This window comes from Cavia porcellus, unplaced genomic scaffold, assembly GCF_034190915.1.
Source record: "Cavia porcellus strain 051 isolate PalLab524CR breed Dunkin Hartley unplaced genomic scaffold, mCavPor4.1 scaffold_16, whole genome shotgun sequence".
In the NCBI taxonomy this organism is placed as follows: Eukaryota; Metazoa; Chordata; class Mammalia; order Rodentia; family Caviidae; genus Cavia; species Cavia porcellus.
The window spans coordinates 64,207,252-64,224,941 of NW_026947499.1; the positions used below are offsets into that span (position 1 = coordinate 64,207,252).

The window sequence follows — 17,690 nt, forward strand, 5'->3', positions numbered from 1 at the left end:
TGAAGTACCCAAACTGAAAGTGTTTTGGCAAATTCATGATAAAAATTATGGTCTTATATGAGAACAAGTCTTTTAAAGTATATCTAGATTATGGTAGCAACTATCTCTCATTAATTTACTCTGGCTTTAGAAAAGTGAAAATGAGTTTAGCAAACAATGTGGTAGAAATGGTTCATGTGCTTTGGGTCAGCAGGGTATTTTTTTGAGTTTCAATTTACTTTTTGTTAGTATATGTTTACATTTGTCATGTGGAGTTGGTATGTGTATGTATCATGTACTTAATTCATTTTCATTTCCTTCCCTTGTACTCTCTCTCCTCCCTACATCTCTTGATCCTCTTTCTATTTGAGAGAGCTCTATCTTTCTCTTATTATTTATACTTCAGGTTTCTTACCTAAGAGAAGCCATGTGATATTTACGCTTGTGTGTTTGGTTTTTTTCAGTTAACACTCTGGACTCACAGTGGGTCCATTGTCCCACTAGCTCAAGTTATCTTTCTTTATGGCAGAGTAGTATTCTATGTATGTAAATACTGTGTTCTCTTTATCCATCCATCTGTTGATGGATATATAGGTTACTTCTGAGATTTAGCTATTATAGATGGTTTTGCTTCAAGCATGAGTGTGCATGTGTCATTATAACATTAAGTTTTTAACTCTTTCAGGAAGGTGCCTAATCAGGGAATAATTGGATCAAAGGGAATTTCTATTTTTGTTTTTGTGGAAACTTCATACTGATTTCCAATGTAAAAGGATTCCTTTCCCCCCACATCCTCAGCAGTATTTGTTATTATTTGATTTCTTGAGATGATGGCCATTCTTTCTGGAGCAAGACAAAACTTCAGTGTTTTAGTTTGTATTTTTCCTAATGTCCAGTGATGCTGAGCATTTCTTCATGTATTTACTGCTTGTTTGTATTTCTTCTTCTGTGAAGTGTTTAAACATTTCACTTGACTATTTTTTGTTGAGTCTTTTTGGGAGGAGGAGCTAATATTTTTAATTTTTATATATTGTATATATTAGTCATTTCTCTGAGAAGTAGCTGGGAAATTTTCCCCAGTGTGAGTTCTCTTCACTTTCTTGGTTATTTTCTTTGTTCTATAGAAGATTTTGAAAAATCTATATTGGAAGTATGATCATTTTGGCTATACTGGTTTTGTCTATTCAAGATCAGGGAGTATCATTTTATTTTCTGATGCCCTCTTTGATCTCTTTTTTTAGGGTTCTGTAACTTTTGTTGTACAAATCTTTCATTCACTTCCTTAGGTTAATTCTTAAGTAATTTATTTTCCTTGGTGTTGTTGTGAATGATATTTTTTCCTAATTTCTTTCTCAATGGGTTTATTATTAGTGTACAGAAATGTTACTGATTTTTGTGTGTTGGTTCTGTATCTGGTTCTATTACTAAATTTGGTTATTTATTCTCAGACTCTGTTGGGGATTTTTTTGTTTGTTTTTATGTGCAGGATCATGTCACTTACAAATAATGAAAATTCACCTTCTTCCTTTCTTATGCATGTCCCTTTCATTTCTTTTTCTTGCCTAATTGCTCTTACTAATGGTTTGAGTACTGTGTTGACCAGGAGTGGTAATAATAGACATCCTTGTCTTGTCCTGATTTTAGAGGAAAGCTTTCAGTTGTTTCCCATTTAATGATGTTGACAATAGGTTTCTAAATTTCAGATTGAGATAAAACCTTTATACCTATTTTCTTCAGGGTTTTTCTTCTATTATGAATGGTGTTGAATGTTGTCAAAGTATTTTCTTTATCTATTGACATGATCAGATGGTTTTTGTCCCTGCTTATGTTTACAAATGTACTACATATTGGTTTACATATGTTGACCATCCTTTCATTCCCTAGTATAAAGCTTATTTGGCCATGATGTATGATCTTTTTGATGATTTGTAGTCTTCCGTGTGCCACTATCTTTTTGAGGATCTTTGCATGTATATTCATTAAAGAGATTGGTCTATAGTTCTTTATTTTGGCTGACTACCTGTTTGGTTTCAGAATCAGGGTAATGGTAGCTTTTGGAAATGACTTTGTGCTGTGACCCACATAGCCCTTGAAGTTCTTGGGGTGAAGGACCCTGAGAGGATGAGAGAATAAAGAGGAGACAACCCTGCAGTCAAGTGGAGCACTTCCTTGCTTGATGGGAGGAAAAGGAGCTGCCCCTTCACTGTAGGAGTGTTTATTTATACATTTGAGCAACACTTAATATCATATGACACCCTGTTGTCCTAGCAACCTGCTGTTCACATTGTCTTGGGGCCAGGTGTTCTCCGGGCTGAAGCAGCCTCTTCGTGTGGCTTGCCTCCTTGGGGGCTCTTTGTTCTTGGGATGGCCATGCTGCAGCCCTGCTCATGTGGTCAATTTCTAGCTTTAATTGCTCCCAACTGTAACTATAAACTTTTCTTCTACGACTGCTTTCATTATGTCCCATAAATTCTGGTATGTTGTACTACCATTATAATTCAGTTATAGGAATTGTCTTATTTCTTCCTTGATTTCTTCTGTATTCCATTATTTAGTTAAGAGTATGTTATGGCTTGTGTCTAGATGTTCCCTTAAAGCCTCATTCAGTCATGAATGAGGCGGGTTTCTAGAGTTTGTGATTGATTCATGGTCCAATGCTGGGATTATAGGTGTAAGTGTTATGCCCACCCTGGGGCAGGCGGCCTGCATACAAAATAAAGGAGAGAAAGAGATTGCTCTCACTCTCCTCTCTCTCCTTTTGGCTCTTGTTGCTTTTGCTGTTTTCTGCCCCATGAACTGTTGGCACTCTGCCACACCATCCTGTGTTGCTACGATGATGAAAGAATGCATGAGCTTTATTTTCACATGTAGGTGACTTGGAAGCGCCTTCTAACTTGGTTATTTCGGAGCAAACTCACCATTCTTTTAGAGTGAGCTGGACTCCTCCGTCTGACAGTGTGGACAGATACAAGGTGGAATACTACCCTGTTACAGGAGGCAAACGCCAAGAAGTGAGTAGACAGCACCTCTGCCCACTCTGATGTTGCACTGAGAGAGGATCTTCTTCGCTAGGGCCCTGGGCAAGAGGGGTGTGGGGAGGCAAAACTGAGCAGGGAACAGAGCTTTCTCTATTTGGCAAGGCAGGCACAGTATTTTGGGCTTAATTAAAAGAGAAGAGCTTTCCTTATGTTCTTATGGTTTCTAAGAATTGCTGGGTGTCAGTATAAGTTTTTCAAAATTAAAGTTAATTTTTGTCCTAGAACCATAGATTTACCAAGGAATATTAAAGACGATCTAGTTTTACTCATTTGTTTTAAAAGTAAAGAAAACCACAGCTAGGTGAATAAATTATGTAAATTGTCCAAAATCTCGTTGTGGCCTAGTAGTTTCCAAAAACAAAAGACAGTAGCCTCATTAGGATATAATTTTTAAGGTCGTTGCAGTGAACTACTTTGTAAATATAATAGAAAAAAAAAACTGATCATAAAATGTATTGCTGTTGTTTTTAATTTTTCATCTAGATTCATGTGAATCGAGTGAAAACCAGCACAGTGTTGAAAAATTTGGAGCCTGAAGCTCAATACGTTGTGAATGTCTATTCTATGGTGGAAAATGAATATAGTGAGCCTGTAAAAGGCACAGGAATAACCTCTAAGAGAGAGTAAACAGACATATATGCATCACGCATGTTAATACACATTTTCTTACTCTTTTATTTTTTAAGATAAAAAGGTGATAGACCGTGTGTTAATTTTTGCCAGACTTTGAAATCATGTCTTGATTCAATATCTATTCAGTGAATGTTTACAAAGTACCTTCTTCATGCAAGTTCTCAGTAAACACTCGGCTACCCAGTCTTGGCTACTTCTTCCCCATAGGACCCCACTGTTACAGTGGGTAGCCATGGCCAGAATTCAGGTAAGAGATACCTTTAATAGCATTATTGCTTCTTAGAGTCTTGGAACTCTTTGGCTTTCAAGAAAATCCCTTAAAGTGCAAACAGACGTGTCAAGAGAGTAAAACTTTAGACTTTGCTCTTACTGTCACATAAGGACATTTTCCTGAAGAACTGAGCTCTTCTCGGTACAATACCCAGAGATGTTCCAGGCGGGGAGGGGCCTACATTAGGAAAAGCCCTGCACAGAGCTCCTGTTGGCTGTGACCTCTCCCTGCTCTGGCTGGCTCTGGCCTTTATTGCTGAGGTCCTGTTGGCTTTGACTTTGAGCGGAGCTCTTGGAGGAGATGCTCACGGCTCCGCTTCCTGGTAGCATTTCCCAGGCTGTATATAAGTACTCTTTCCCTCTTCCTGTTTCTTGGCTGGCACTGGAGGAAGAAGGGAAGCCACTTACAAGAGAAGGAAGTGCGTCAAGAGCTGGTTATGCAGATTGCTCGGCTCCTCGGTGCTTTTCTCCTCTCTACCTCCTCATGTCAGGCCACAGGAGATGGAAAATAATGTATTTTTATAATTGGCAGGATGCCTGGGATCATCCCATGCATTAAAAATCACTCTTTGAACTAAAAGTAGTTGAAAATTATATGGATATTAAGTGAAAAGATTATGAACTTTTACTGTGCTCCATGATCTTGTCTCGAAAAAAAAAAAAAAGAAAAAAAATTCTATACATTTCCTAAGTTCCAGTTATTCACATGTGATACTCTATTTTTAAATAGATTTTTTTCCCAGAAGAGGAAATAAAAAATGCTGTGTTAGTTGTTTCTGTTCTATGATGGAAGCATAAAGACAGTCTTCTAAAATTCTCCTTTACAATCTTAAACAGTCCAAGGAAATCCAATGCTCCTTATATAAAGAACTGAAAAGGAAAAGAATTTGGATTATAGGGCATTGTGTACCCTATAATGTGGCAATGTGGCATTGCCTATCAAGCAATGTGTACCTAGGAGGAAGGGGTATCAATGTGCAATGTCTACTTTCTGATCCCTGGTCCAAAGCAGGTTTCTGTTGAGGCAGGTGTGCTTCCTTACACACCTGTGCTGGGAGTGGAAGTGATGGACACAGGGGCAATTTTCTTTGTTCTGGGCTGAGTCATCTTCCATCTATGTCAGCTCATCCTCCCCAGGGCGGGGACTCCTCATGAACTTCTTGGCTTCTAAGACTTACTCAGGACTTCCACAAAGTATTATCCAATGGCTTTATATTGCTTGGGAAAATAAAGTTTAGTAATGTATTTTAAAAATTAATGATTTGGTCTCAAATCACTAATACAAGGTTACCTTGTCTTTTGTTTTCTGCATAGTACATTCTGAGTTAAAGTACCTTTTTTTAGAATGTTTACTTCTCTTTCCTAGGCAAAATAATCGTAAGCAACATTCTTTAGGGAATTCCCCAGTTTCAAGCAGACATTCTTTAGTTCCTCCTCTGCCTAGGTTAGTGCATCACAGGATAGAAGTTACCTATATGTGTACATATTGTATACACACACAGCTGTGCTTGACAGTAGTAGTGTTCTTCTTTTCATTACTGCCCCCCTCCATCTGACTGTCTGATTCTCCAATCAGAAAAACAGTTCAGACTATCTTGATGGGGTTCATTTTAATGAGATATTGTAGGGTTAGTAAGGGAGGAATAGGCTGCATAGGACATGACCTGGGTGGCTAGTGTAACAGAGATAACTCTGTGACATTATGTCCTGGAAGGGCTTCCCTTTGCAGGATCTTCACATACTTTTTGTTTTGTGCCCATAGCTCCTGGGAACGCTGGCTCACTTCACAAACAAAGGCTAAGACCCTGATTTTACCAGGGAAATAGTTATTTTTAGAAAATCAGCTTAACCCTGCAAATGTGCACAAGGCAAAGCCATCAGACTGAGAATCTCTCTTTGAGCTTCTCCTGGCCTCACACTTGCTCACTTGCTGTGTGGCAGCCCTGCCCTTTTGCAATATTATCAGTAAAACTTCTGCTTTACTTCACTTTCATTAATCTGAGTTTCTCATTCTGTACCAGAGAGACAGGATTCTAGTCAGCCTCATGCTACCTCTGCATTTTTGCTGGGGTGGGGAGAGGAAGCAAGGAAGCTGAGGGTCTCTTAAGGGAGGAGCCAGCCCCCCAACCCCCCATGCTGCAGCAATGTGAATTGATAGAATCTGCTGGTCATCTTTTTTCGTCACTCACAACAAGTCTCTAATACTGGTCCTGCTGTCTTGCTGGAGTTGACATCACCCTCATTACTGTATGGTTTTAGAATTCACGGCCTCTCCTTTTTAGCACTGAGAAGAGACTGCATCTGCGTATCCCCATGCAGTTTTGCTCCTCACTGCCCCTGGATCACTGATCTCAGTTGCACCAGGACGCTGAGATGTCCGTGGCTTCCTCCTGTCTCTTGGGTGGTTCACAGGTTCCTCCTTTGGGTTTTTCTTTCAAATATGAAACTTGGCATGGCTGACAAAGACAGACACACCATGCTGGAAGTAAGTAGTCGTACTTTCTCTGTCATTTATTTTTTCAACATGGAACATCCAAGACAGAGCAATATCTGACATACAGTAGGTGCTTAATATCAAAAAATCGAATGAAACCTTTGCAGGCAGCAGGTTTATCCTTTCTGCTTTCTCATGTAGGGCTATGAGGACTTGACTGTATTTAATGGAGAGAGTCAATATTGGTCCTCTTTTGCGTGTGAATTTATCTTGCTTAACTACAATTTGATTTGCATATTTAAGTTGAAATAAATTTTTTCTTAATATAAGAAGACATGAACACTTGATAGATTCAGTCTTCAAAAATGTAATTCTAAAATGTTAATTTTCCTTTCTATTGAATAAGAAAATTTCCATAGATTGGCCATAATATGTTGTGTCCTTTTTCTCAGAGACACCTTCAATGTAGTCCCCTTTGAAAAGAACAGTGCCATTCTCTATGTCCCAGCTGGCACTTCAATGTCAGTGACTCCAAGTTTCAAAGTTTTATACCAGATATCTCAAGTTTTTCTTCTTCCTCTCCCTTCTTTTTTCCTTCTGCTGTTTTTTCTCAGTACCAGAAGCTGAACCCAGGACCTTTGTACTGAGCTTCAACCCCAGTCTTTTATCTTTTTTTATTTAGCCAGGGTCTTGCTCATTGTTAGGTTATGCAAGCTGAGCCTGAACTTGCAGCTCTCCTGCCTCATTTTCCCAGAGTGGTAGGAGTACAGCCCTGTGTCGCCACACCCGGCTGTAATTTAGAAATGTCAAAACGCCGCTTAGTTTCTCTATCTGAAGGCCCCTGGAATAATATATACAACATTCTGTCAAAAATCATCCTCAATATTACCCTTCCTCTTCCTTAGGCTCCTGAGTCCTCAGATAGTAAACTTAGGAGATGCTTGCAGCTGTCCCTCACCCCCTCCTGCTTCTCACAGATGCTGGCCAATCCTGCACACTCCTCTGTACCCACATTGCCATTTCTGCCATCACCCCTTAGTCTGGCCCTCAGTGCTTTTCCCTAGGACGAATGCAATGGCCTTTAAAAGATGTGTTCAATTTTTTCCTCACTACAAAAGTAATAAATCTCACTACAAGAAAATAGCAAAAGTGAGCAGAGGATGGTAAAAGGCAAAGTGACCTACAACTTCATATGATTTTACCTCTTTTTTTCTTCCTTTCCTTTCCGTACTGGGCATCGAACTTAGGACTTTGTGCTTACCAAGCAGGCACTGTGCTGCTGAGCTGTATTCCTGGCCCCACTTTATTTCTTTCCATTTGACTTCTCATGTGTTCATCTCTGTCATATTATAAATAGTCCTGTATCCTTTTAACATCTTATAAAGATATTTTACATGGTATTACAAATTCCTCACTATACTAAATTTTAATGGTTGCATAATACTTGGCTGTTTTATTTAGGCTTTTATAATTTTATTCTTAAATTTTTAAATCCATATCTATTTATTTATTTAGATATATATATTTTAGTGGATAATGCGTAGTCAGGACCTAAACTGATGGAGAACAAAGTCATGATTATACAGATGCAAGTAACCTGCCTAAGTTTTCTACAATTCCTCATCTAATTTAGGGAATGAATAGTTGATCAAAAAGGCAAAGGACATGTTGATAAGTGGAATATTCAACCTGAAGAGAGAACAATTACAAACATATATTCACCAAGATAGGGTGCACTCAACTGCAAAAATTAAATACTAACGGACATAAAAGATCAGATGAATCTCAATACATTTATAGTGGGGAACCTGTATATACCATTATCGCAAACACACAGATCAGCAACAACAGCAGCAAAAAAATCACCAAAGAAATATCAGAGTTTAGAGCCGGTGGGTGGTGCCTGCTTGGCAAATGCAAAATCAGGAGTTCGATCCCCAGTACCACACACACACACACACACACACACACACACAAAAAAAAAAAAAAAAAAAAAAAAAAAAAAAAATAGAAAGAAAGAAAGAAAGAAAAAGGAAATAACAGAGTTGAACCAAACCTTTCAAAAAATGTACTTGTTGGCTATACACAGTGTTCCACCCAGCAGCAACAGAATACATGCTCTTTTTAGCAGCACATGGAATTTTTCCCATAATAAACCACAAACTAGCTAGTAAGTCAGTACTAGCTTTGTACTAAGTAAATGCAAAAGAATAAAAATTTTATTATGCATGTCCTCAGCTCACAATGCAATGAAACTAGAAATCAATGGCAAAAGAAATCACAGAAATTATGCAAACATATCAAAATTTAACAACACACTCTTTAATAATCAATGAGTTACTGTTGGGGATCACAAATTGTAAATTGACTTACCCTTGTCTTGTGGACCAGTTTTGAAAATGTGAAAATTCTCCTTCCTCTTGTCAATGAGGCTCGTAGAACAGCATGAAGTTTGCTGAGGACAATACAGAGAGACTAGTGCCCGGGTGTGGCGATGAATCTTGTTTCCTTTATGATGTTAAACTTGTCCTTTCAACTACCACTTCTGTGCTGTTCCAGGAAAAAGATCCCTGCACAGGCTAAGTAAAATGGTGGCTAGTTGGGGTACTGGGCCTTTTGTTCCCAGAGAGCAGCTAGTCATCCCAGAGCCCTGCTATATTCCTCTACTTTATCTCTTGCTCCTTCTTTTCTTTTCTATACACCAAAACTCAGCAGGAGAATGGGAAGTTGCTCACAAATATTCCTAATAATGGCATAGTGGAAAGGTTGTCAATAGGTCACAGAAGCAATTCAGGAAGAAATATTGTAATTTTTATTAATTATAATTAAGTGATATAATGCCAGTACAACATATCAGAATTTGAGACTGAACATAAGCAGTCCTATGAAGAAAGTTTATAGCTGTGAATGCTCACATCAGCAAAACAGAATGAGCTCAGATATGTGACATATCTAATGGTCCTAGAAAACAATCAAAATCCAGAGTTTGTACAAAAAAAGAGACTACAGAGATCAGAATGAAAATCACTGAAACAGACTAAAAGACAACACAAGTAATTGATGAATTCAAAAAGCTAGTTCTTCAAAAGGTTAAACAAAATAGACAAACTCTTAACTGATCTTTTAAAAAAAAAACCATGAATCAATGCGATTAGAAACAAAAAAGGTGAAATCACAATGAACACAGAAGAAATCCAGAAGATTATTAGCAATTAGTTCACAAACCTGTATGCCAAAAAATTTGAAGAACTCAGAAAAAATAGATTCCTAGATATATGTGAATTACCAAAACTGAACCAAGAAAGCTTACAAAACCTGAATAATCCAATAATAGCAAATGAAATTGAAGTAGTAATAAAAAATCTACTAACTGAGAAAAGCCCGGGACCTGATGAATTCATTGCCAAATTCTACAAGAACTTCAAGGGAAATCTCACACCAGTACTCCTCAAGCCCTTTAGTGAAACTGAGAGGCAAGGAGTACTCCCAAAACCACTCACGTATGCTAGCAGTACCCTGATTTTAAAACTATACAGCAATCCAACTGTTGTAGTCAAAGGTTTGCAAGGAAAACAACTTAACACAGGACACATAATTTATTGTATTATTTTATAATAGGCAAACACAAAAAGTACAGGAAATCTGTCCACACACTAAAGATCCCAAAGAATACAGCTGATTGCCTAGATCCCATGATGGTATCCTGCATGAGTCCATCTGAAGACCTAGAGCCCACGAGGATGTCTCATGTAAGTCTGTTTCATAAATCAATAAATGTAAATCACATGCAAATCAATAAATATAATTAATCACATAAATATGTACAAAAATCACATGATTATCTCAATACATGCAGAAAAGTTTTTGACAAACACCAACACTCATTCATGATAAAAATCATGAAGAAAATAGATATAGAAAGATCTTATCTCAACCTAATAAAAGTCAGTTATGATAAATCGATTGCTAGCATCATATTAAAAGAGGAAAAACTGAAAGCTCTTCTTCTAAAACAGGAATAAGACAAAGATGTCCACTATTACTACTCCTAGTTAGAATAGTACTAAAAGCATTAGCCAGAGCAATCCGACAAGAACAAGAACTAAAAGATATATATATATATATACATACATACACATAAGAATGATGTCAAATTATCATTTTTCCTCTACTTCTAAAACCCCCAAAATTCCACCAAAAGACTCCTAGTATTAATAAATAAATTCAGCAATGGAGCAGGATACAAAATTCATGCATAAAAAATCAATAGCATCTCTATACACTAATAATGAACTCGCTGAGAAAAATTAGGAGTCCTGTCAGACAACTAAGTCAAGTGGAGGCAGGGAACCCCACCCCAGCCCAGCAGAACTCTTTTCTTCACCCGGGGGCCAGACTCTGGCTCCCTGTCAGGACAAGTAAGTCCAGCAGAAGAAGGGAACCCCACCCCAGCCCGGTGGAACTCTCTTCTTCACCTGGGGACGAGGCCCCACTTCCTGTAGAGATCAGTGAGTCAGAAGGGGACAGGGAATTCCATCCCAGCCTGGCTGACATCTCTCCCTCAATTGGAAAACACTTGAAGCTCGAAAATATAGGAAAATGACAAAACGAAAGACCAAAATGCAATCTCAAACATCCAGCCCATCCCAAGAAAACCTAGGAGCCATGTGCATAGAAGAAAATATATGCCACAGACCTGAAATGCCTGAAATAATAGTAACTGAAATAAAGAAGTAACTCTGGGAAGCCTTGAAGGAATTCAAACTAGAAATAATCTCTCAGGTAAAAGAAGAAATGATAAAAGAAATGAAAGAGATGCTGAACATATCTAAAGAAGGCACAGTTAAAAAATTGGGGGAACTAAACAAAAAGATAGAATCCCTGGATGAACAATATAAGAAGCAAACAGAATATATAAAGCAGATGCAAAGAGATATACAGTAAATCAAAAACTCCAACAAAAGTTGTAAAAATTGCCTCAGTGAATGTGAAGATAGAATTTCAGACCTCAAAGACAAGATTATAACCAGTGAACAGGATAGGAAAGATCTTTTAAAAATAACAAGCAATCAGGAGATAACAATTCAACACCTGCAAGATGATGCAAAGAGGAACAACATAAGGTTGATAAGGATAAATGAAAAAGAAGGGGACAGTGTAAAAGATGTCAAGAGGATATTTAGAGAAGCAATAGCTGAAAATTTCCTAAACATGAGTTTGGAAACTGATATCAAGATCAGTGAAGTATATAGAACTCCAAATAGCCATAACCAAAATAAAACTACACCCAGACACATAATACTGTCCATCCCAGAAATTGAACAAAAGAATAGAATATTAAAAGCTGTCAGAGAGAAAAGACAGATCATCTATAAAGGAAAACCTATCAGAATCACAGCAGACTTCTCAGCACAAACAATAAAGTCAAGAAGAACATGGAGTAAAGTATTTCAGATCCTAAAGGAAAATGATTTCCAACCTACACTGATGTACCTTGAAAAACTGTCCTTCAAAATGGATGGAGAAATAAGATACTTCCATGACAAAGAACAGCTGAAAAACTACATGATCACCAAGCCAACCCTGCAAAGAATACTGAAAGACAGCCTAGGTACATCTAGGAAAAAAAACCACTAAACAAAGCAGACAATTAAACAGAACCAAAAGATAAAGATGCAACAGCAGAAAGATAACATGTCAACAATAAACCAATACATAACAGTTATAACCATTAACGTAAATGGTCTCAATGCACCAATTAAAAGAAACAGACTGGCAGAATGGATCAAGAAACAAAACCCAACCATATGTTGTCTACAAGAAACCCATCTAACCCTACAGGATACCCACAGACTGAAAGTTAAATGATGGAAAACAATACTTCATGCAACAGGAACCCAAAAAAAGCAGGGGTGGCTATTCTGGTTGCAGACAATGTGAACTTCAAGCCAATAATGATCAGAAGGGATAAAGAAGGTCACTACATGCTGATTAGGGGAAAACTCCAAGAGAAAGAGATAACTATCTTAAATATATATGCACCAAACTCCAGAGCACCCAGTTATATAAAACAAGTAATAACAGAAATGAGAAACCAAGTTGACAGTAACACAATTCTAACAGGAGATCTTAACACACCATTGACACCAATGGACAGATCAACAGGACAGAAAATCAACAAAGAAATAAAAGAACTGAATCGCACCTGTGAACAAATGGACTTAATAGACATAGAGTATTCCACCCAACAACAACAGAATACACATTCTTCTCAGCAATGCATGGGTCATTCTCTAAAATAGGCCATATATTAATTCACAAAACATATCTAAATAAATGCAAAAGGGTTGAAATTACCCCTGCATGCTATTGGGCCATAGTGCTATGAAATTAGAAATTAATGATAAAAGATACTACAAAATTCCTTCAAACACATGGAAACTGAATAACATACTCTTGAGTAATCAGTAGGTCACAGAGGAAATTAAAGAAGAAATTAAACACTACCTACAAGAAAATGAAAACACAAATACAACTTACCAGAATCTGTGGGATGCAATGAAAGCTGTCCTCAGAGGAAAATTTATTGCACTGAGTTCCCACATCAGGAAAACAGAATGAATACAAAAAATAACCTGATGTTACACCTCAAACATCTAGAAAAAGAAGAGCAAATCAACCTCAAAGCCAAAAGAAGAGAAGAAATTATAAAAATCACAGCAGAAATCAATGCAATAGAGACTAAAAAAAAATCCAAAAAATCAATGAATCAAAGAGTTGGTTCTTTGAAAGAATAAATAAAATTGACAAGCCCCTAGACAATCTTATTTTAAAAAGGGAAGAAAAAGCTCAAATTCATATGCAATAAGGAATGAAAGAGGAGAAATCACTACAGACCCTATAGAAATACAGAAAATCATCAACACCTATTTTGAAAACCTCTACTCTCAAAGGTTTGATAACATAGAGTAAATTGACAGATTCCTAGAAGCATACAACGTACCAAAGCTAAGTCATGAAGATGTAAAACTACTGAATAACCCAATTTCTATTAATGAAATCAAAAACATAATTAAATCCTTACCTACAAAGAAGAGCCCAGGCCCAGATGGATTCACTGCAGAATTCTACAAGAAATACAAAGAAGACCTAATGCCAACACTCCTCAAACTCTTCAATGAAATTGAAAGGGAAACAATCCTCCCTAAATCATTCCTAGAAGCAAATATTACTCTAGTACCAAAACCTGAAAAGACCCAACTGAAAAAGAGAACTACAGACCAATCTCCCTAATGAACACAGATGCAAATATCCTCAATAAAATATTGGAAAATAGGATGCAGCAAATCATTAAGAAGATCATATACCATGACCAAGTGGGATTCATCCCAGGCATGCAGGGATGGTTCAATATATGTAAATTAATAAGTGTAATACACCATATCAATAGAGCCATAAGTAAGAATCACATGATCATTTCTATAGATGGAGAAAAAGCCTTCGATAAGGCCCAACATTCATTTATGATAAGAACCTTGCAGAAAATTGGAATAGATGGTCTTTACCTCAATATAATAAAGGCTGTCTATGAGAAACCAACAGCCAATATTATACTAAATGGCCAAAAATTGAAGGCCTTTACTTTAAAATCAGGCGCAAGACAATGATGTCCCTTATCACCACTCCTATTTAATATAATACTGGAAATACTAGCCAAAGCAATTAGACAAGAGAGAAAAACAAAAGGCATAAAAATAGGAAAAGAAGAAGTTAAGCTATCATTATTTGCAAATGACATAATACTCTATATAGAAGATCCCCAAAACTCCATTGAAAGACTGCTAGATATAATAAATAAATTCAGTAATGTAGCTGGATGTAAAATCAATACTCAAAAATCAATAGCATTCCTATACACTAACAACAAGGTTACAGAGAGAGAGAAATAAGAGAAGCCACACCCTTCACACTAGCAACCCCCAAAAATGAAATATTTAGGAATTACTCTTACAAAGGAAGTGAAAGACCTGTACAGGGAAAATTATAATACACTGAAAAATGAAATTGACGATGATCTCAGAAAATGGAAAAACATCCCTTGCTCATGGATAGAAAGAATAAATATTGTGAAAATGGCCATTCTCCCAAAACTTTTATACAGATTCAACGCAATCCTGATAAAAATACCACTAATGTGGAGCTGGGGATTTAGCTCAGCGGCATAAGCACCTGCCTTGCAAGCAGGCAATCGCGAGTTTGATCTCTGGTACAGATAAAAAAAAAAAAGAAAAAGACAAAAAAAAAGATAATGTTAAAAAAATACCATCATCATACCTCATAGAACTCGAGAAATCACTCCTAAAATTCATCTGGAACCAGAAGAGACCTAGAATAGCAAGGACAGTTCTAAGCAGCAAAGGCAAGGCAGGAGGCATCACAATCCCTGACTTGAAGTTATACTACAAAGCAACTGTAGTTAAGTCAACATGGTACTGGAACCAAAACAGAGCTGAAGATCAGTGGAATAGATTAGGAGATACAACCACAACTACAAACACACTCAATCACCTTATCTTCGATAAAGGGGCCAAACATGTTCATTGGAAGAACCACAGTCTCTTTAATAAATGGCACTGGAAAAACTAGCTCTTCATATGCCGAAAACTAAAACTAGACCCACGCCTCTCACCATGTACTAAAATAAAATTTAAATGGATCAAAGATCTAAATATCAAAACAGAAACACTAAATCTGTTGGAAGACAGATTGGGTAAAACACTTGAAGACATAAGACTAGGTAAAGAATTCATGAACAGGACTCAAACTGCACAGGAGATACTTTCCAGAATCAATAACTTGGATCACCTCTCATTAAAAAGTTTCTGCACGTCAAAAGAAATTTCCAGCATAGTGAAAACAAAACCCACAAACTAGGAAAAAATCTTAGTGAACTGCCCCTCAGACAAAGGACCTCTAAAACATACAAAGAATTAAAAAAAATCAGACCCCCAAAATTCAAAGACCCCATCCAAAAGTGGGCATCTGAGACGAATAAACAATTCTCAGATGAAGAAATACAAATGGCAAATAAATATATGAAAAGATGTTCATCATCATTAGTCATTAGAGAAATGCAAATTAAAACCACACTGAGATACCATCTCACTCCTGAAAGAATGGCCAGGATCAAGAAAACCAACAACAACAAATGCTGGAGAGGCAGTTGGGAAAAAGGAACTCTCCTGCACTGTTGGTGGGAGTATAGACTAGTGCAACCATTGTGGAGGTCAGTCTGGAGATTTCTCAGAAAATTGGGCCTGGAAGCCCCATTTGACCCAGCTATACCACTTCTAGGCATATTCCCAGAAAAACTGAAAGCATCATACCACAGTGATCTATGTGCAACCATGTTTATAGCAGCACAATTTGTAATAGCCAGATCTTGGAAACAACCTAAGTGTCCATCAACTGAAGAATGCATAAAAAAGTTGTGGTGTTTTTATACAATGGAGTACTACTCAGCTATAAAGAATGATCACACTGAGACATTTATAAGTAAATGGACACAGCTTGAGCCCATACTCATAAGTGAAATAAAACAAACTTACATGTATAAATACCGAATAGTTTTCCTAGAGTAAGAAATGATAAGAGGGGCTGGAGATTCAGCTCAGCAGCATAAGCGTCTGCCTTGCAAGCAGGCAGTTGTGAGTTTGATCCCTGGTACCGATAAAAATGAAAAAGACAAAAAAAAAAAAAAGAAATGATAAGAATACATAAAAGTATGTGGTAATCATGATTCCCAATCATATTGGTTTGTAGCCATTTAATGTTTTCACTCATTTATTGCAATGGTTTTAACCTGGGTTGTTCGATTTTAGTATCTATGATAGTACGAATAGCTATTTTGAAGAAAATAACACAACCTAAAAGCTAGTGCTGATTTAATATCATCTTGTTTTGAAGTCCCATCAAGCTGTGGTATGTCTGTTTCCACTGGTTTAAACATGTTGTATCTTACTATATTTCACTATATGCAATAGTATAAACAAAATTCTTTATAGGCAAAGAGATAATATAGAAACGGTTGTTCGTTTTCTATTAGCTGGTTCTAAAAACCCTGTAATTCTTGCATTCTCTTGAATGGCTTCACACTGTCTTGATATGCTTGATGTTATGGCATACGAAGTCACACTCAAATAATTCAAGGAAAGAGGCACTATGGCGACTACTATTATGTTAGATTATCAGGTGGTGAAACACAATGATGCTTGAATTGTTTGGTTCTGACCTGCATTTTTCTGTTACAATGTCCTCTCTTATTTCAATATCCCTCCCCCCTTTTAAAAATTAATCTATTTTCTCTCATTTTTTAATTAAGGGAAAACTAAATTAAAAAAATAGTGGGACATATTATAGTAACTTTCTTGGTTTTCCTATTAACCTGATTTGAACCCCAGTATTGCTCTCCCTATCTTGTTCTGTCTGATTATTCTATATTCTATTTTGTTTGATTGTATCAAGTTTGAGGGTATAGGCAACCACTTTGAAGGCAATAAGATATGCTATGACGCCCATTATGGTTTGACTATTATCCTTTTTTTGAAGTCCTGTAAGGTCTCCAGTGTAGGTTTTATTGGTCTTGTTCTGTACTGTTTTGATCAATTCTATTATACCTGATGATACAGGCAACTCAATTTAAAAATAGCAAGAGGCACAATGGTAACCACTTTTGATCACCTGGTATTCTATTTTTACATCATGTACTATGTCCATCCTTCTGTTCTGACTCTGTTTTGCTTAGTCACGTTTGGTTTTATTCTCTTCAAAAAAAAAAAGTAGTAAGAACAGTGGGAGTAATAAAACCCCAAAAGTCTAATTGTTATTGTAAAAAAGAGAGGAAAGGAGGGTGGACTAAGGGATATAACCGCAGATACGTTTGAGTGTGTAGGATGGAAAACCATATTACTGAGCTTTTGTTGGATCATTGGACAGAACTGTCTCCAATTTCACTGTATGAATGTCCACTTCATATGCTTTAATTTTGTAATTTGGACAACTGTTTCTGGGAAGATAATATGTAAGTTATTAACTGGTGATTTCTTACTGTATATTTATTTCTTGAAATTCTCTATTACTAGCACCCTTTTACTGCTTTGTTTTTTCATGTCCTTTCTTTTTTTCTCTCTAAATAAAAAAAAATTAGGATAAATGTATCATTCACAATAGCATAAAAAAGTACTTAAGAATTACCCTACCCAAGGAAGCTAAAGACCTCTGCAATGAAATTTGTATCACCCAAAAAGAAAATTGAAGAAGATATCAGGAAATGGAAA

The 17,690-nt window shown here is 36.8% G+C and overlaps 1 protein-coding gene across 12 annotated transcripts in view; it reads left to right on the forward strand.

Moving 5' to 3' along the window:
* Window positions 1–17,690, forward strand: part of LOC101787062 (collagen alpha-1(XII) chain-like) — a 70,622-nt gene that overhangs the window by 29,319 nt on the left and 23,613 nt on the right. For 9 of the 12 annotated variants that reach the window (XM_023560826.2, XM_023560825.2, XM_063226935.1 and 6 more), the window contains 2 exons: window positions 2,851–2,990; window positions 3,501–5,178. The exons of the other annotated variants lie outside the window; for them this stretch is intronic. In XM_023560826.2, coding sequence (XP_023416594.2) covers window positions 2,851–2,990; window positions 3,501–3,644 — 284 coding nt within the window. In that variant the 3' untranslated portion in view covers window positions 3,645–5,178. Of the gene's footprint in view, window positions 1–2,850; window positions 2,991–3,500; window positions 5,179–17,690 lie in introns of those variants that run through there. 12 annotated transcript variants of the gene reach the window in all.